The sequence below is a fragment of the Ylistrum balloti genome, unplaced genomic scaffold, assembly GCF_031769215.1.
Source record: "Ylistrum balloti isolate Yb309-2 unplaced genomic scaffold, AGI_CSIRO_Ybal_v1 Utg370324, whole genome shotgun sequence".
Classification (NCBI taxonomy): Eukaryota; Metazoa; Mollusca; class Bivalvia; order Pectinida; family Pectinidae; genus Ylistrum; species Ylistrum balloti.
Genome location: NW_026782237.1, coordinates 1,250,334 through 1,271,389, shown reverse-complemented (window position 1 = coordinate 1,271,389; position 21,056 = coordinate 1,250,334). Strand labels below are relative to the sequence as shown.

The 21,056-nt window shown below is 37.1% G+C and overlaps 1 protein-coding gene and 3 non-coding genes across 4 annotated transcripts; all 4 read left to right on the top strand.

Annotated features, from left to right (window-relative positions):
* Positions 1–1,515: 1,515 nt before the first annotated feature.
* Trnam-cau (transfer RNA methionine (anticodon CAU)) lies at positions 1,516–1,587 on the top strand. The gene has a single exon. It is a non-coding gene; the product is annotated as a tRNA-Met (tRNA).
* A 403-nt stretch (positions 1,588–1,990) lies between these two features.
* Positions 1,991–2,062, top strand: Trnam-cau (transfer RNA methionine (anticodon CAU)). Its single transcript has one exon. It is a non-coding gene; the product is annotated as a tRNA-Met (tRNA).
* A 682-nt stretch (positions 2,063–2,744) lies between these two features.
* Positions 2,745–2,816, top strand: Trnam-cau (transfer RNA methionine (anticodon CAU)). The gene has a single exon. It is a non-coding gene; the product is annotated as a tRNA-Met (tRNA).
* Positions 2,817–8,472: 5,656 nt separating this feature from the next.
* Positions 8,473–20,628, top strand: LOC132553405 (uncharacterized). Its single transcript, XM_060217651.1, has 9 exons — positions 8,473–8,528; positions 13,695–13,822; positions 15,536–15,671; positions 16,404–16,509; positions 17,255–17,443; positions 17,798–17,907; positions 19,243–19,351; positions 19,667–19,874; positions 20,477–20,628. The coding sequence occupies exons 1-9, from the start codon at positions 8,473–8,475 to the stop codon at positions 20,626–20,628; spliced, it is 1,194 nt and encodes a 397-aa protein (XP_060073634.1).
* The last annotated feature ends 428 nt before the right edge of the window (positions 20,629–21,056 follow it).

Here is a 21,056-nt window from a genome sequence, read left to right as displayed (position 1 = left end):
ATAGCACAACGTTTCACCATGAGGCCATGTACGATGTGCACACGATACGATAATTGGACACAATATGCTATCGTACATTTGAGTTCACGTAGTGTGTTCTATCGCACTGAAGTATAATTCTATCGTGGCTGATACAGATTTAGAAATGACTTGTAGATAAATGTGAAATATGGTTTATTTTATAAATGTATGAGTACAGCTAAGTGTATTTCCTAATCAAACCATAAATGTATGAGTACAGCTAAGTGTATTTCCTAATCAAACCATAAATATACAAGTTGGACACGTGGAGATCTACCAAATACATATTGAATTGCTATATAAAATTGTATTTTCAATCGTGTTGTTTACAAAGTAACGGTCATGCACTCGTGACCAGACTTGGAGTAGACACTCAATAGATATGTAAACATTAAGTGGACATATCTTTTTGTCTCGGCAATGAATTGTTTTAAATCTCGTGCCGTTAGAAAGGAAATTTTATCGTCATTACCTTGTATTACTCTTATTTTTCTGTCCTTTAGTAAATACATAATATGTACTTGGGTAAAATCTTACATTGAGCTTATAGCCGATAACATTCGGACTTGTCACTTGTATATACCGTTATACAGGTATTTTCTTCTAACCGAGGTACAAAGATAGAAAGACCACGGACTTATATACATGTATATAAGTCCGTGGAAAGACTAATAATGCAGGGTCCAGTGTTATTTCGATCATCGATCAATTTTAATGCGCATGTCATTTAGTCATAACTACACTAGTTTTTCGTTTACTTTTCAATCCATAATATTAGCCAACCATTTTCACTAAGCCGCAAAAATGTGCTGGCCATCTCACATGTATCTATTGTTGTGCAGTGTTCATTAGCGTCCTGTAATAAGCACTGACTTCGAACAAGAGTGCTGGTCGTCTCATTGTTAGCAAGGATTAGTCATCTATATATTTAGTTAGTTAAATGTCCTATATTTGGTACAGTAATGGCGTCCTGGGCCCTAAAACCAAAGATTCTAATATAGAAAACAGACAGACAGATCTCAAAATGTAATTCTTAAATTTCATCGATAGGAGTTCTGAACTCACCATTCAATGTTCAGTAGTTAAATACCACGAAATAAAGTTTCTTTACTCCAAGGACCGGATGATAAAATGGAGTCTTTAAAAATGAAATGTAAAAGATAACAACTTGATTTGATTGTAGTATAATTAGCTGTTAAATGCCTAATCGATGTTTCGGACTAATGCAGTTTATATTAATTAATTTATATTATAATTGAACTAAAACGAGATATGTTGGTATCTATTTCCTAAGCATTTTTTTCAATGTAACAAACCAAAACCAAATATGTCAATTATAACAGTACATGTGAATAAATAATACAGGTTATCAATGATTGACAGTTTTGTGTAAAGGGAAATAACTCGCACAATATTCCAGTCACATAATTATTTTCTGATGCAATCAGTCGATGAGTTCGATACATATATTGGATATTTCAAAGGACAACGTATAGCAGAGTGGCGCAGTGGAAGCGTGCTGGGCCCATAACCCAGAGGTCCGAGGATCGAAACCTCGCTCTGCTAACCATTGCATATTTTTTTCCATCCTGGAGGAAAAGACGAGAAAATATGCAATATTTGCTCCAGATGAAAGGTTAACGCGAAAAAAAATCATGTAATACTCAGAGATAAACATGTGTCAGAAAGATAATTAAGAGCAAACTCAGTTTATTCCAAATGTCTCTACTCCCACATACAAATATTACAAATTACCACAATACTGCAGAGTTATCTCTGTGTGTGTGTCTGTTTGTGTGTGTGTGTGAGGGAGGATGAGGTGTTGTGTGAGTGTAGGGATACGGTATTGGAGGTTGGATAAAGTGTGTTGACGATGAATAGTGCATTCCGTCTTTTAGTTTTTCACATGGGCTAAGGGGAATAAATCGGCTAAGAATTGGAAAAGCAAATTTACCATATAAGGACATATAGCAGAGTGGCGCAGTGGAAGCGTGCTGGGCCCATAACCCAGAGGTCCGAGGATCGAAACCTCGCTCTGCTACCATATACTATTTTTTGTACATTCTTCTTTTAAACAATCACTAAAATGTTGTTGGGGCAAATACAAATACCTTCCACACAAAATACTACTATTCCTACTACAATAATAAAAGATAAACAAATAAACAAAGCACAACCCCCATGAAATCCGTCGACAATGATATTGAATATTTGATTTTGGAAGCAAAGATGGAGGAAGGGAAAGAACAATAATTCGTATATTTTACGTATTTTATTTTATTTTATTTTAGTTCAAAATACGAATATTATATTATTTCAGTTCAACCCTTATATTTTAAAATTGTACAAAAGACACTAGAAAATCACATTTCGATACAAATTAACAATTAGATACAATTGGTCTAAATAATCAATTAAATTGCAACTATGAGTTATTCTTGCAGGTCTCTTAATACTATCGAAATTTCTGTGTAATGACAAGGGCTTTATAGAAATTGTTAAAACTTGTGCCCAATCCCATCGCAATATGTGTTGCAATAAAATATGTTTAAATCAAATAAACTGCATTGTACAGCTGTGTAAATCGTCCTCCTTGGACTTGTCAGCAATTTATTTAAGGCCCTTTTTCTTCCTGGGCTAAGGGAGACAACTCTTATCTATGTTTTCTGATGCAATCACTCGTTAATCGCTATAGGGGACATATTTCTTTGAGTGGGATGTACAGCAGAGTGGCGCAGTGGAAGCGTGCTGGGCCCATAACCCAGAGGTCCGAGGATCGAAACCTCGCTCTGCTACGAATACATTTTTTTTTCTCACATAGTCTTACATACCCATTAATAATACCGCAATGAGCACATGTTGGAAAGATCAGACATAAGTAGCCATAACATGGCAACGAGTTCAATACAGTTGGAAAAAATGTACAAGAAGTGAGGGTATAATCCGTTATTACGAAATGCCTGAATGGTATATTAGGCAGAATATACCATGGTAAATTAAGTCAAGCTCATGGAAATTGAAGCCGAGTTACTTTTGAATTAAATCAGGATCCTGGTAAATGAGGGCGATATACTGTTAAATTAAACCATAGATAAGGGTTCCTGGTAAACGAGTCCTAGTACGCTGGAAAATTAAGTCAAGTCCTGTAAAATCAGGCCGATTTCCTGATAAATTATGTCAAACTCCTGGAAAATGAGGGGAATTCCTGGTAAATTAAGTCAGGCTCCTGGTAAATGTGGCCGGGTGCCAGGAAAACTAAGTATAAAGGAGTCTAAGTTCTGGATTTATTTAGTCAAACTCCTTAAGTCAAGTTCTTAGGTATGATGTGATAGTAAATGTGGCCGGGTTCCTGGTAAATTAAGTCAGGTTCCGGGTAAATGTGGCCAAGTTCCTGGTAAATTAAGTCAGGCTCCTGGTAAATGTGGCCGAGTTCCTGGTAAATTAAGTCAGGTTCCGGGTAAATATGGCCGAGTTCCTGGTAAATTAAGTGAGGATCCTGGTAAATGTGGCCGAGTTCCTGGTAAATTAAGTCAGGTTCCTGTTAAATGTGGCCGAGTTCCTGGTAAATTAAGTCAGGTTCCTAGTAAATATGGCTGAGTTCCTGGTAAAAAAATCAAGGTCATGGTAAATGTGGCCAGCTTCCTGGTAAATTAAGTCAGGCTCCTGGTAAATGTGGCCGAGTTCCTGGTAAATTAAGTAAGGCTCCTGGTAAATATGGCTGAGTTCCTGGTAAATTAAGTCAAGGTCTTGGTAAATGTGGCCGAGTTCCTGGTAAATTAAGTCAGGTTCCGGGTAAATGTGGCCGAGTTCCTGGTAAATTAAGTCAGGCTCCTGGTAAATGTGGCCGGGTTCCTGGTAAATTAAGTCAGGTTCCGGGTAAATGTGGCCGAGTTCCTGGTAAATTAAGTGAGGATCCTGGTAAATATGGCTGAGTTCCTGGTAAATTAAGTCACGTTCCTGGTAAATGTGGCTGAATTCCTTGTAAATTAAGTCAGGTTCCTAGTAAATGTGGCTGAGTTCCTGGTAAATTAAGTCAAGGTCCTGGTAAATGTGGCTGAGTTCCTGGTAAATTAAGTCAGGCTCCTGGTAAATGTGGCCGAAATGTGGCCGAGTTAAATTAAGTCAGGCTCCTGGTAAATGTGGCCTGGTAAATGTCAAATTGGCCGGTTTTCCTGGTAAATTAAGTCAGGCTCCTGGTAAATGTGGCCGGTTTCCTGGTAAATTAAGTGAGGATCCTGGTAAATGTGGCCGGTAGGGTAAATGTGGCCGGGTTCCTGGTAAATTCAGTCAGGCTCCTGGTAAATGTGGCCGGGTTCCTGGCATATTGATTCAAGCTCGCGGTAAAGGAGTTCAAGTTATTGATTTATTAAGTCAAACTCCTTAAGTCAATTTCTTAGGTCTAACTACCGACCTTCATGTCAGGTTCCTGTAAAATATGGCCGAAAATTGAGGTCCTCTCTGCTTTGTAAAATTTACCTCAACCGTATTATGACATGATAATTATTACGGTATCTTCCTAGCGACAGCATACTTAGTAGTGTAAGTTGCGATCTAGCGCCCGTAAATTTGTTGATAATAATGCATATTGATTCCAGTCACCAAAAAACGTAAGTATTGTTACATATCTGGAAGGTAATAGAGGGTTTCCCATGAAGATCATGTATACACACATCATCTTGTGATAACTTGGACATGACAATAATCATAATCAGGACCATCGCTGATGCCAATTAACTTGGATTTTTCAAAAATACGGTAGTAGCCATAACATGGCAACGAGTTCAATACAGTTGGAAAAAATGTACAAGAAGTGGGTATAATCCGTTATTACGAAATATGGCCAAGCTCTTTGTAAATTAGTTCCTGGTAAATTAAGTCAGGTCCCTGGTAAATGTGGCCGAATTCCTGGTAAATTAAATGTGGCCGAGTTCCTGGTAAATTAAGTCAGGTTCCTGGTAAATGTGGCTGAATTCCTTGTAAATTAAGTCAGGTTCCTAGTAAATGTGGCTGAGTTCCTGGTAAATTAAGTCAAGGTCCTGGTAAATGTGGCTGAGTTCCTGGTAAATTAAGTCAAGGTCTTGGTAAGTGTGGCCGAGTTCCTGGTAAATTAAGTCAGGTTCCTGTTAAATGTGGCCGAGTTCCTGGTAAATTAAGTCAGGTTCCTAGTAAATATGGCTGCGTTCGTGGTAAAAAAAATCAAGGTCATGGTAAATGTGGCCAGCTTCCTGGTAAATTAAGTCAGGCTCCTGGTAAATGTGGCCGAGTTCCTGGTAAATTAAGTCAGGCTCCTGGTAAGTGTGGCCGAGTTCCTGGTAAATTAAGTCAGGCTCCTGGTAAGTGTGGCCGAGTTCCTGGTAAATTAAGTCAGGTTCCTAGTAAATGTGGCTGAGTTCCTGGTAAATTAAGTCAGGTTCCTGGTAAATGTGACTGAGTTCCTGGTAAATTAAGTCAGGTTCCTGGTAAATGTGGCCGGTTTCCTGGTAAATTAAGTCAGGCTCCTGGTAAATGTGGCCGGTTTCCTGGTAAATTAAGTCAGGCTCCTGGTAAATGTTGCCGGTTTCCTGGTAAATTAAGTGAGGATCCTGGTAAATGTGGCCGGGATCCTGGTAAATTATGTCAGGCTCCTGGTAAATATGGCTGAGTTCCTGGTAAATTAAGTCATGCTCCTGGTAAATGTGGCCGGTTTTCCTGGTAAATTAAGTCAGGCTCCTGGTAAATGTGGCCGGTTTCCTGGTAAATTAAGTGAGGATCCTGGTAAATGTGGCCGGTATCCTGGTAAATTAAGTCAGGCTCCTGGTAAATGTGGCCGGGTTCCTGGTAAATTCAGTCAGGCTCCTGGTAAATGTGGCCGGGTTCCTGGCATATTGATTCAAGCTCGCGGTAAAGGAGTTCAAGTTATTGATTTATTAAGTCAAACTCCTTAAGTCAATTTCTTAGGTCTAACTACCGACCTTCATGTTGAGAGACGTTTAGTTTCTGATTGAGGCCCAATCCACGGAAGGATAAGGAGAAATCGTACCCGGAACAGATCGTAATGAACAGTATGCAACGAACTAATTTGAAAAACGGTATGATGAGATTACAGTTTATATAACACATTTATTTCAACTACCACGTGATCACCATGACGATTAGTCGTGAACCATTTAATAATCATATATAATTATATAACCTATATGTAAAATATACAGGGAATTTAAAACCGAAAATTGAAACCCTCGGACACCGCCCCGGAATGCTGACTGCCTCTCTGCTTTGTTCTATAAATTTACCTCAACCGTATTATGACGTCATGATAATTATTACGTCACTTTTCGTATCTTCCTAGCGACAGCATACTTAGTAGTGTAAGTTGCGATCTAGCGCCCGTGACCTGCTAATGTTTTGACGATTTGTTGATAATAATGGAAGACATATTGATTCCAAACATCCCCAGAATCGCGCGCCTCACCAGAAAAACGTAAGTATTGTTACATATCTTATCAGGAAGGTAATAGACAGGGTTTCCCATGAAGATCATGTATACACACATCATCTTGTGATAACTTGGACATGACAATAATCATAAACAGGACCATCGCTGATGCCAATTAACTTGGATTTTTCGAAAAATACGACAGTAGTAGCCATAACATGGCAACGAGTTCAATACAGTTGGAAAAAATGTACAAGAAGTGAGGTATAATCCGTTATTACGAAATATGGCCAAGCTCTTTGTAAATTAGGCCGAATTCCTGGTAAATTAAGTCAGGTCCCTGGTAAATGTGGCCGAATTCCTGGTAAATTAAGTCAGGTTCCGGGTAAATGTGGCCGAGTTCCTGGTAAATTAAGTCAGGTTCCGGGTAAATGTGGCCGAGTTCCTGGTAAATTAAGTCAGGTTCCTGGTAAATGTGGCCGAGTTCCTGGTAAATTAAGTCAGGTTCCGGGTAAATGTGGCCGAATTCCTGGTGAATTAAGTCAGGTTCCGGGTAAATGTGGCCGAGTTCCTGGTAAATTAAGTCAGGTTCCTGGTAAATGTGGCCGAGTTCCTGGTAAATTAAGTCAGGTTCCTGGTAAATGTGGCCGGGTGCCAGGAAAACTAAGTATAAAGGAGTCTAAGTTCTGGATTTATTTAGTCAAACTCCTTAAGTCAAGTTCTTAAGTATGATGTGATAGTAAATGTGGCCGGGTTCCTGGTAAATTAAGTCAGGTTCCTGGTAAATGTGGTTGAGTTCCAGGTAAATTAAGTCAGGTCCCTGGTAAACGTGGCCGAGTTCCTGGTAAATTAAGTCAGTCTCCTGGTAAATGTGGCCAGGTGCCAGGAAAAATAAGTCAAACTCCTGGAAAATGAGGGGAATTCCTGGTAAATAAAGTCAGGCTCCTGGTAAATGTGGCCGGGTGCCAGGAAAACTAAGTATAAAGGAGTCTAAGTTCTGGATTTATTTAGTCAAACTCCTTAAGTCAAGTTCTTAAGTATGATGTGATAGTAAATGTGGCCGGGTTCCTGGTAAATTAAGTCAGGTTCCGGGTAAATGTGGCCGAGTTCCTGGTAAATTAAGTCAGGCTCCTGGTAAGTGTGGCCGAGTTCCTGGTAAATTAAGTCAGGTTCCTAGTAAATGTGGCTGAGTTCCTGGTAAATAAAATCAAGGTCATGGTAAATGTGGCCGGGTTCCTGGTAAATTAAGTCATGCTCCTGGTAAATGTGGACGGGTTCCTGGTAAATTAAGTTAGGCTCCTGGTAAATGTGGCCGAGTTCCTGGTAAATTAAGTCAGGTTCCTGGTAAATGTGGCCGAGTTCCTGGTAAATTAAGTCAGGTTCCTGGTAAATGTGGCTGAGTTCTTGGTAAATTAAGTCAGGCTCCTGGTAAATGTGGCCGGGCTCCTGGTAAATTAAGTCAGGCTCCTGGTAAATGTGGCCGGGTTCCTGGCATATTGATTCAAGCTCGCGATAAAGGAGTTCAAGTTATTGATTTATTAAGTCAAACTCTTTAAGTCACGTTCTTAGGTCTAACTACCGACCTTCATGTTGAGAGACGTTCAGTTTCTGATTGAGGCCCGATCCACGGAAGGATAAGGAGAAATCGTACCCGGAACAGATCGTAATGAACAGTATGCAACGAACTAATTTGAAAAACGGTATGATGAGATTACAGTTGATATAACACATTTATTTCAACTACCACGTGACCCCCATGACGATTAGTCGTGAACCATTTAATAATCATATATAATTATATAACCTATATGTAAAATATACAGGGAATTTAAAACCGAAAATTGAAACCTTCGGACACCGCCCTGGAATGCTGACTGCCTCTCTGCTTTGTTCTATAAATTTACCTCAACCGTATTATGACGTCATGATAACTATTACGTCACTTTTCGTATCTTCCTAGCGACAACATACTTAGTAGTGTAAGTTGCGATCTAGCGCCCGTGACCTGCTAATGTTTTGACGATTTGTTGATAATAATGGAAGACATATTGATTCCAAACATCCCCAGAATCGCGCGCCTCACCAGAAAAACGTAAGTATTGTCACATATCTTATCAGGAAGGTAATAGACAGGGTTTCCCATGTAGATCATGTATACACACATCATCTTGTGATAACTTGGACATGACAATAATCATAAACAGGACCATCGCTGATGCCAATTAACTTGGCGTGTCTTCAACTGAAATGACACCAATTACCAACAGGAATATAACCCTGATACTGGTAACTCGGCGTGACTTTCCCTGAAATGGCAATAATTACCATCAGGTACGTCTCTCTAATTCCAAACAATGATGGCCCATTATACGTTTTTCTTTTTCATTGTCGCATCGAAAATACCATGTTTAAAATTAGAAATGGCACTACGTTATTGCAAAACATCATCATTAACTGAGTTGCGTTTTTCATCACTAATCGGAGTGTAAAACAAGCTTTATCAGTCTTTGTGTTTTCCATTTAAAGAGATATTGCATTTCCCCATGATTATTGTTATGGTTGTGTGTCATAACGAACATTGAATCCGATGTACTGTCTACTAAAGGCAGAGGCTATATAATTCCTGTACTTAAATATCTTCATTTTTTGAAATGTGGTGTCTGTCCGTTTGCTTTAAATATATACTTTCACAACTGGTAGCAAGCAACATATATGCACGATTGAAGTATAGCTCGGTTCTTGGGCAAAATTAACAAGTCGTTCCGGATTTTTTGCATTTTACCCGACTAATTCCAATCATTTTCTTTTCATTTCATCATAGGTATGATTTTAGGTTTTTAGTAAATACTGAAATTTTTGGTTACACTCCAAATAGTTTTTCCTTTGGCTATTTTGAAGTCATTTCTACCAAGTTTTAAGATAAACGTGATGCTTTAATTATCTCTATTGTGAAGTTTACATTTCTTGATTGTAACATCCCTTCATACCAACCTATGTTGTTAACATGTATTCGATATTAAGGGCCTGTTTCCATTATGACGACATTCGTGCAAAAAGTAGTCATGTGACGGACAAACTCGCAACAGAGGGTTTCAAAGTATGGAATTATATGAACATTTTTGGGGAAGTTTTATGGTCGCCATAGTGATCTCGTTGAGACATATTTTATTTCTTTGTGCGGTATGGAGATGAATGTGTGTTTGATGTTAGTTTGCCTGTTGGTTCCATTGTCGTGACATTACTTACTTGGATTGACCAAGGTTTACAAAGCGGGTGTCGTCGATGACATCTGGTCTTAGTGTCCTTGTACTTTCCCACGAGTCTCCATGTACATCTTTTCAATATTTTCCTCTGGTGTTGAATTTGACTTTGGATTATGATTTAGTTGACATGTTGATATTCTCTTGCTGGTTTTATTAACTTTTGCCAGTCGATTATTATTACACCATCTGATTAAGTATTCTAGTGAACTGTGAAAGTTCTGTCTCTGATCAAGTATTCTAGTGAACTGTGAAAGTTCTGTCACTGATCAAGTATTCTAGTGAACTGTGGAAGTCCTGTCTCTGATCAAGTATTCTAGTGAACTGTGAAAGTTCTGTCTCTGATCAAGTATTCTAGTGAACTGTGAAAGTTCTGTCTCTGATCAAGTATTCTAGTGAACTGTGAAAGTTCTGTCTCTGATCAAGTATTCTAGTGAACTGTGAAAGTTCTGTCTCTGATCAAGTATTCTAGTGAACTGTGAAAGTTCTGTCTCTGATCAAGTATTCTAGTGAACTGTGGAAGTCCTGTCTCTGATTAAGTATTCTAGTGAACTGGGAAAGTTCTGTCTCTGATTAAATACTCTAGTGAACTGTGAAAGTTCTGTCTCTGATCAAGTATTCTAGTGAAATGTGAAAGTTCTGTCTCTGATCAAGTATTCTAGTGAACTGTGAAAGTTCTGTCTCTGATCAAGTATTCTAGTGAACTGTGGAAGTCCTGTCTCTGATCAAGTATTCTAGTGAACTGTGAAAGTTCTGTCTCTGATCAAGTATTCTAGTGAACTGTGGAAGTCCTGTCTCTGATCAAGTATTCTAGTGAACTGTGAAAGTTCTGTCTCTGATCAAGTATTCTAGTGAACTGTGAAAGTTCTGTCTCTGATCAAGTATTCTAGTGAACTGTGAAAGTTCTGTCTCTGATCAAGTATTCTAGTGAACTGGGAAAATTCTGTCTCTGATCAAGTATTCTAGTGAACTGTGGAAGTTCTGTCTCTGATTAAGTTTTCTAGTGAACTGTGGAAGTTCTGTCTCTGATGAAGTATTCTAGTGAACTGTGGAAGTTCTGTCTCTGATCAAGTATTCTAGTGAACTGTGAAAGTTCTGTCTCTGATCAAGTATTCTAGTGAACTGTGAAAGTTCTGTCTCTGATCAAGTATTCTAGTGAACTGTGAAAGTTCTGTCTCTGATCAAGTATTCTAGTGAACTGTGAAAGTTCTGTCTCTGATCAAGTATTCTAGTGAACTGGGAAAGTTCTGTCTCTGATTAAATACTCTAGTGAACTGTGAAAGTTCTGCCTCTGATCAAGTATTCTAGTGAAATGTGAAAGTTCTGTCTCTGATTAAGTATTCTAGTGAACTGGGAAAGTTCTGTCACTGATCAAGTATTCTAGTGAACTGTGAAAGTTCTGCCTCTGATCAAGTATTCTAGTGAACTGTGAAAGTTCTGTCTCTGATTAAATACTCTAGTGAACTGTGAAAGTTCTGTCTGTGATATTCAAGTATTCTAGTGAACTGTGAAAGTTCTGTCTCTGATCAAGTATTCTAGTGAACTGTGAAAGTTCTGTCTCTGATCAAGTATTCTAGTGAACTGTGAAAGTTCTGTCTCTGATCAAGTATTCTAGTGAACTGTGAAAGTTCTGTCTCTGATCAAGTATTCTAGTGAACTGTGGAAGTCCTGTCTCTGATTAAGTATTCTAGTGAACTGTGAAAGTTCTGTCTCTGATTAAATACTCTAGTGAACTGTGAAAGTTCTGTCTCTGATCAAGTATTCTAGTGAAATGTGAAAGTTCTGTCTCTGATTAAGTATTCTAGTGAACTGGTCTCTGATTAAGTCCTGTCTCTGATCAATTCTAGTGAAATGTGAAAGTTCTGTATTCTAGTGAACTGTGAAGTCCTGTCTCTGATCAAGTATTCTAGTGAACTGTGAAAGTTCTTCTAGTGAACTGTGAAAGTTCTGTCTCTGATCAAGTATTCTAGTGAACTGTGAAAGTTCTGTCTCTGATCAAGTATTCTAGTGAACTGTGAAATCAAGTATTCTAGTGAACTGTGAAAGTTCTGTCTCTGATCAAGTATTCTAGTGAACTGTGAAATCAAGTTTCTGTCTGTGAAAGTCTGATCAAGTATTCTAGTGAACTGTGGAAGTTCTGTCTCTGATCAAGTATTCTAGTGAACTGGGAAAATTCTGTCTCTGATCAAGTATTCTAGTGAACTGTGAAAGTTCTGTCTCTGATCAAGTATTCTAGTGAACTGTGAAAGTTCTGTCTCTGATCAAGTATTCTAGTGAACTGTGAAAGTTCTGTCTCTGATCAAGTATTCTAGTGAACTGTGAAAGTTCTGTCTCTGATTAAGTATTCTAGTGAACTGTGAAATCAAGTTTCTGTCTGTGAAAGTTCTGATCAAGTATTCTAGTGAACTGTGAAAGTTCTGTCTCTGATTAAGTATTCTAGTGAACTGTGAAAGTTCTGTCTCTGATCAAGTATTCTAGTGAACTGTGAAAGTTCTGTCTCTGATCAAGTATTCTAGTGAACTGTGAAAGTTCTGTCTCTGATCAAGTATTCTAGTGAACTGTGAAAGTTCTGTCTCTGATCAAGTATTCTAGTGAACTGTGGAAGTCTGTCTCTGATCAAGTATTCTAGTGAACTGTGAAAGTTCTGTCTCTGATGTGAAAGTAAAGTATTCTAGTGAACTGTGAAAGTATCTGTCTCTGATCAAGTATTCTAGTGAACTGGGAAAATTCTGTCTCTGATCAAGTATTCTAGTGAACTGTGAAAGTCCTGTCTCTGATCAAGTATTCTAGTGAACTGTGGAAGTCCTGTCTCTGATCAAGTATTCTAGTGAACTGTGAAAGTTCTGTCTCTGATCAAGTATTCTAGTGAACTGTGGAAGTCCTGTCTCTGATTAAGTATTCTAGTGAACTGTGAAAGTTCTGTCTCTGATCAAGTATTCTAGTGAACTGATCTGATCAAGTATTCTAGTGAACTGTGAAAGTTCTGTCTCTGATCAAGTATTCTAGTGAACTGGGAAAGTTCTGTCTCTGATTAAATACTCTAGTGAACTGTGAAAGTTCTGCCTCTGATCAAGTATTCTAGTGAAATGTGAAAGTTCTGTCTCTGATTAAGTATTCTAGTGAACTGTGAAAGTTCTGTCTCTGATTAAGTACTCGTGTAAATTGAAAGTTCTGTCTCTAACACTTCAGCTTTAGATCCTTCTTCTGCCAATATTCCTACACATCACCTCAGAATCTGATATGCGGAACTTCTAAGTCTTTTTCGTTATGTCTTGCAATTTTGTTCTCATTTCTATATAAGGTCATATATCATAAATGTCGACGCTCTTATCCCCTCGCGACAGATGTTGGGATATAAGGAGGTTCCTGGACGTGATATCTCGAATATTTTGAAAAATCATTGTCAGCACTCAAGCGGCTACATTCCTTGAAGGATTCTGATCAACCTGTACATTCATTTGAAGGAATTTCAAAGTTATAGGATCAAGGTCAAGGTTACACGATTATTGAAAAAAAAAAGATAAAATAATCCTTGTTAGCGCCCAGGTTGCTCCATTCCTTGATGAGGGATTTTGACAGAACGTCACAACGTTAATTTGGTTTTTTTTTTTTTTTTTTTTTGTTGTTTTTGTTGTGTGCGAGTATATTCGTTCAGTTGGCTCTTTGTATTGGCGCATGGTTAATGAAATTTTCTTCTAGATATGACCCGTTACCAGTGTGTGTATAAATGAGAAATATATAAGAAAATAGAAAAAAAAACCAAACAAGTCCTTTTCTTTGTCAACTTTTTTCCCCGTGTAACCTTGTGGAATTCCACATCTCATTTTTGTCAAGCTGTAGACTTAAACTCCAAAACGAAAAGAGACGCCTAATCAGGATTAAGATGAGGCCAATTTTATTTAAGACTTTGATGCCTTTTCACTTCAGCAGGCGTTTCCCAGTTTCCTGTTCTCTGTTTCATTTAAAGTTTTAATTATGCATTTCTTTGATATTTTCAGCATCGATAGGTTCGTTTCCTTGACCGAAGCCATTTCTGACACAGATGAGGGTTTCAGATGCTTTGTAAATACTTCGATGTTGGCTGTTTGTCGTACTGTCATGATGGAGATGGCTACTAAAACACTCGGTAAGACATCTTGTATGAATTGTATGTTGTGGACATTAGCCATTTTACTGTTCTTTAAACATTTACAATAAATCAAAATCGAACTTTGTTATCAATATACAAGTGTTCATTCTGTAGATTATATTTGCAGATATCCTGCATCAGGCTCTGTTCATTCTACCTCATTTACTATAGATAATAACGATCATTTTCACTTTTCACTTGGTCTGCACGTTCTTAATCACGTTTCTAAAAAGTTTGGACGGTATTAGTTATATTTCTGTAAACAATCTTTGCACTTTTTTTTTTTTTTTTGTAAATTTGGACGATCTTTTGACATCGCTTTTGATTTGGACGGTATTATCCACATTTAAATGATAATTTGGATGATATCAGTCACATTTTCAAGCTTTTGATATTGTTTGGAGAATTGGACTTTGGAGGAAAATACAGTAAAACAAAACCATAAGAAAATATTCAATGTTATGTATAATTTATATTATGATGCAAAATCTTGTGTCAAACACTCTCAAGACTAATCAGATTTCTTTGTATGTAATATCGGGGTCCGCCAACGGGAAATTGTAATTTCTTTAATGATATATATATATATATATATATATATATATACAATGTAACTGCATTGTTACTACCAAAGTATATATAGTATCAATTATTGATGAGCCAATCTGTATTGTAGTTTCTTTAATGATATATATACAATGCAACTGTATTATCAATGTGTATTTATTATCAATTATTGATGAGCCAATCTGTATTGTAGTTTCTTAAATGATATATATACAATGTAACTGTATTATCAATGTATATCTACGATGTACAAATCTACTGATTCGGCCATCCGTGAAAGAAACTTGAAACCTGTGAACCTGGACGATCTTTTACGCGTTTTCTCTTGATTTAGACGTGTAAAACTTTCACGGCCACCTTCACAGTTCTAGATATTTTGAAGGTCTGTTTCACATTTGCTTTTAATACTGAACATTTTCTGCACATTTTTGCCCATTTTGACACTTCCCTATATTTTGATGGTTGGTTTCACATTTCTCAATAGTTTGATGGTTGGTTTCACATTTCTCAATAGTTTGATGGTTGGTTTCACATTTCTCAATAGTTTGATGGTTGGTTTCACATTTCTCTATACTTTGATGGCTGGTTTCACAATTCTCTATATTTTGATGGTTGATTTCACATTTCTCTATAGTTTGATGGTTGGTTTCACGTTTCTCTATAGTCTGATGGTTGGTTTCACAATTCTCTATATTTTGATGGCTTGTTTCACATTTCTCTATATTTTGATGGCTTGTTTCACATTTCTCTATATTTTGATGATTGGTTTCACATTTCTCTATATTTTGATGATTGGTTTCACAATTCTCTATATTTTGATGGTTGGTTTCACATTTCTCTATGTTTTGATGGCTGGTTTCACATTTCTCTATATTTTGATGGCTGGTTTCACGTTTCTCTAATTTTGATGGTTGGTTTCACAATTCTCTTTATTTTTATGGTTGGTTTCACGTTTCTCTATCTTTTGATGGTTGGTTTCACATTTCTCTATATTTTGATGGTTGGCTTCATATTTCTCTATATTTTGATGGTCTATTTAAAATTTCTTTAGATTTTTAATGATCTCTATCACATTACTTTTGGAATTTGACAGCTTGTTTCACATTTTATTAGATTTTGTTGGTCTGTCTCATCTTTCTATAGATTTTGATGGCCTATTTGACATATTGGAGAAAGTAACTTTGGCACTTGTATCCGACGGTCTGTCATGCCCTTGCCGAACAGACGAGTTACCAAAACTTACCCGACTACAGAAAGAAGATCTTCTGAAGTTTGAAACGTGAGTTGTAACCTGATCAAATCATCTGAAACATGAGGTTAAATTTATACAATGATCGCCATACGTTATAAATCTGTGCACGGACCTAATTGTAATTTACAGCTCAGTTTTTATAATTACCTATTCAAAAGGAAATATTGAACTCGGCTATAAGCAAGTAATAAGAATTCCCGGACCAATAATCAGTAAGCGCTATGATTGACAAGGTTTACGAATGTTTACAAACATTTCTTGGACAAACACATTTAAGTGAGCATATGTATGACATAATAAAGAGTACATTTTGACAGTGAAATCAATACTATGTGATTAATGTCGTGACAGGAGAGTCGGACCCCTCTCACACCATAGGGGCTCCTAGTCACTGCTAACAGTACTTAAATTAGGATAGACATAATGAAATGTTTTTTACATTGAATTCTACATGTAAAGGAGGGAACCACATATTATACAGGCACGATTAAGTCCTAGTGTGTAAGAATTTATTTTTGACGTCGTTTCTAATGTAATATCATGCTTCCGATTTCCGACCATATCTCCTTTTTTGGACACTCATTCTACTTTATATTATTTGTTATTTTAATGAGATATCCATTCGGAATACTTTCTCGGATACTTATTAGACTGTGCGAAGTCGTTATCACTGGTGAGGTTACATAAGTCGATGTCGACCAGGCGTTGGTCTTTGTTGGTGCCTCAGAGTTATACGCACTGTTCTGTTCTCAATTCAAGGTTCAACAAAGTCACAGTAAAGGAAATGAAGACCAAGGTGACATTGCTGAAACATTTGATCAAGAAACACAAGCAAATTTTAGCAGCTGATGAGATATACAGACAGGTAACATCTGTTTCTGACTAAAACCTATCCGTGACGTTGGGGGTTCTGTTTATTTATACTCACGATTAGATAAAGCGCTAATCCAGAAAGTTTCTGACTTACTTCTATCTGCCAGTCTGGAATAAGATTCAACTGCACATAATGCATCTATTGTTTCAGTTTTATATATAGTCTTTGAACATGCGTACAACATGACCTCATCTTTGGATCGGGTGGAATTTGAAGAGACAGCTTTAAAAGCGCAAGCATTATTAAACAGGTTCCTGAAGAGCATGCGTTGGATACATACGAAATAATAAGTATTAAGTGGGTTTACAAGGATCTCACGTCTTTTATGCAAACTGTGCAAACATAGAGAAACTGTTGTATCACTGCGGCATGGTGTTATGGACGACCAATGAAATGTTTGCGTCCATGCTATCCTTGTTTTGGACATATAAAGATATGGGCAATGATTCATATTGTTAAAAGAATCATCGAAATATATTTGACAAAAGTAATGGAGCAGGCCGTTTGGGGGGATAATACGGTATGTTCGAGACGATATTTCATAGGTCAATGGAAATAAGTTGCTACAACATAACCACGCTATCTAACTACTCTCTTATGTTGTTCAAAGAGGTCGCCACCATCTTCTACAAGGAGACCCGCCTCAAAATGATCCTGTCTCTGCATGTAAACAAACATTCTACGAAATGACCGCTCTTTGAAAATATTCTGTGTAACAACAATCTATTTTGCACAGGCAAGCATTAAGTACGAGAAGAAATTGACGGCCATAATGTATCGTCTTCATGGTCCATCTATCAAGCCCAGAGTGATGTCGTCCATACAGAGGAAGCGTGATCAGACACAAAAAGAGTTCACCAGGATCAGGAGTGCTCGTCTTATCAACGGCGGTCTGGAGAAAAAGGTTAAAGACAAAATCAAAATGGTAGGTGCTTTTTATGCTATCGACCATTTTCATTAATTCTCTGACATGCGCAGTCGACTGCATGTCCATTACACTTTATCGGTGCAAATATTGTTCTTTTAAACAATAAAAAGCCGTAAACTCCAAACAAGAGCAATGAACAGATGAGATCTAAAGAAGGAAATGTCACTAACCCAATTAAACCGGGGCTTTTCAACCCCACTCCTCTGTATACGTGTGGACAATGCATTAATTCAGGGATAGAGTGACGCTTTCACTCAATGGAAATTGAAAAAGAAAAAGATAAATATGAGGTATTCATTACGTTTGCAAAATGCTGTTACACTTAATAAAATATTGTTGGAATGATTTCAGACCAGTGATGACGTCGTGTCATACATCACCAATCAGATTGTAGATCGACTTGACTACGGCATCGAGCACTGCCTGTATGACATCATAGACAAAATAAAACAAGAGGATGTGTAAGTTGTAGTATCATCTGAGTTCTTCATGTTAAATTTGTCAATAAGTGCGTGAACTTATGATGTATCGATATCTCTTTTTTTCTCTTGTTTTTTTGTGTTATATTTGTCTTTATTTTGATATTTCCTGTTGAAGTATTACTAACCTGCACGATAACAATCTAACGGTCAAAAATATTGATACACATCAAGGATGCATTGTCATATTTCCCTCCAAACACCTTTTTTTTGTATATCCTTGTTGTGAATATCCGTGTGTTGCTTTTTATGACGTAACTATTTTTTATAACACCGAAATATTTACGCAATTTGATTCACATCAATTTATGACACCACAAACAATATCAACTTGATTAGGAACTCACGGCTTAAAACAAAGTTAAAACGTTTCGTAATAACTCAAAAATGTTTTTGTCTTTTTTCTTTTGATTTCTTTTTTGTCCATTATCGAAGTCAATTTTGGAAAATTTTGCACAAAGCGCTGCAAAATATGAAAATATAATCTGAAGTATATTAAAGATTTCAAAATTCTTGAGACGCCGAAACAATAAGTCTGAAGTATCGAATGTTTTAAATCGCAATGTATCACAATAGAAAATCATGTATTATGTCACAAATGCGGAATTTGGCAAAGTGCCCAAACGAACCGAAGCAGATAAAAAGCTATAAAAAACATACCACTCTTTCCTTGTCTTCTTCTGAGGATAGAAAACGCCTAAAGTTTTGTGATAAATGTAGCCTGATAATGTGAGGGTATCGAAACAGAAAATATCAAATGAACAGTTATCAACGTCATATTAGTCAAATATTAGATGAATTTTAATGGAATCAAATGACCTTTGGTTACTTTCATCTCGATATTGACTTTTCTTTTAATCACTTTGGAATTTCATCAGTAGCCTCCTAGGTTTCAAGCCTTAGGCCCTTAGCATTAATGATGAGTCCTAAAAGGACGAAACAGATGTACGATGCAGATTAGTCCATTGTTTGTCTTTACTATAACTCTCAAATACAAGGTGATATTCACATGTGTGTCCTTTGTACAAGCATCGTCACACTGACCAATTATTTTGTCTTCTTAAGAACAATAACACTATGACTTCGTGTTTTGTGAAGATACATGCTACTTTCTGAGGTTGAGAATAAATTACGACTTTCAATATCACGTTAATATGTTACACTGACGGTATATCCTTGAGAACATTGTGATCAATGATGGCTGGTTTTATTTATTTGGACGGAGATATATATTTGCCTTCCATCTCTCTGTTTTAGTTTCTTGGAATAGTCATTACTTTATATGGTAGCACATTTACAACATTGTTTGTTTTATAGTAAAGAGAGAATGATCAAACTGACAGCACACATGAACAAGAATGACATGGCTGACCGGCTGGTCAGACAGTGTTCAGAAACTTACGTCATGAGGGTCAATGTTCACCCGGTAAGTTCTGTTTTCATGACGATATCAGGTTTCTTTGTTTAACTACAGACAAAATAACAGACTATTTTGATCATGTGTACAAACGAAACATTTTTTTTTATTATATAACGGATTCAAAGCACAATTTGATCATTTCTATCACAAATCCAAAAAGCTTATTCTGTCTATACAACTCGGTATTTTTATTGAAGTAATCCGACCATATTTGCTGGTCGTTTAAGACAAAATGTCCTACTTCTTTGATTCGTTTTTATTGAATACAAGTGTGTGGCTTGTTTCTCTTTTAACTGTTACTACTGTTTCTAATACTTGCAGGAGAAAGTCAATAGCGATCTGTGTGTGACAGACATCTCTAGCAGTGCCGAAAGTGTTGGAGAGTCGACTATTGTGGAGGAGATTAAACTTGACCCATCCACTGGGGAAATAAATGTAACGCTTCCGGCATGTAGCGGAACTAGTTCAGGTGAAATCAGCCATGACACCGGATACTGTACTGGCGATGACTGGAACAAATACGTGATGGGTAGGTTTAAACAATTAACATCGTTTCCTTTGTGATCTTGATATTAAGATTGTTTTTAAAAAGTTTAGAATAACTGATAATGAAATGGAATAAAAAAGGATATGAACTGGTCACGTTTATGTCGAAGATTCCAAACACACAGGACACATATGTAACGATATATTGTTCATTAACACGCGCAATTTAATTAACTAACGATTCAATATTCAGGTTTCGCGGAACGTGACCTGAAAAAGGTCAGAGTAAATGTCAAGACGGAGCCGGACAGGTGGCTACCCGGATTTTTAAACATCAAAAGAGGTGGGTATGTCCTTAAAGTGATGTACACTATGGTCAATTGTACATTTAAATTTGTATCTCTTTACACACAAGTCTAATTATTATTGAAAAAACACGGAAGTCGGGTTGTTTTTAGTGATTTTATCACAAAATATGGACTTCAGACGAATTCGGCCGTAAAATTTTCCTCAGACAAATCTATGTCATTTCCCATGCCATTTTTTATTTTGAATGCTGGTTCTATCACACAATTACCATCCAGCATTTTTGGAAACAGTAAACGTTTGATCGTAACAATTTTCTCATTTTATCTCATGTTTCAGGAATTGAAATTAAGCAGACCGCTTGCGGTGATGAGGAAGATGTGGCGTTCGGATATTACAAACCTAACAGGAAGGCGGGGAAACAGTGGGGCTTCTACTTTGTGGACCCTACATTGAGTCTGATGGAACTCTTCTGTCGGGGTCGAGACTGAATGACGTCATGGATTCATAACATCTCGGAAGATGATGATGTTACAGTTAAACTTTAAACATATTTCAGGAAAATGCACGTAAAACGAACCTTAGTAAAATATACTCTGTAACGTAAAAACAAAAATCAGAAAGCGGATCCAGGACAATAGGCCTATATGTAGAAGATGTCTTGAAATTGTACTTGGTCGATGGGACCAAACTAACACCGGATGTTGTACTTGGACGATGGGATCAAACTAACACCGGATATTTTACTTGGTTGATAGGATCAAACTAACACCGGATGTTGTACTTGGACGATGGGATCAAACTAACACCGGATATTGTATTTTGTTGATAAGGCCACACTAACACCGGATATTATACTTGGTCGATAAGACCACACTAACACCGGATTTTGTACTTGGTTGATAGGATCAAACTAACA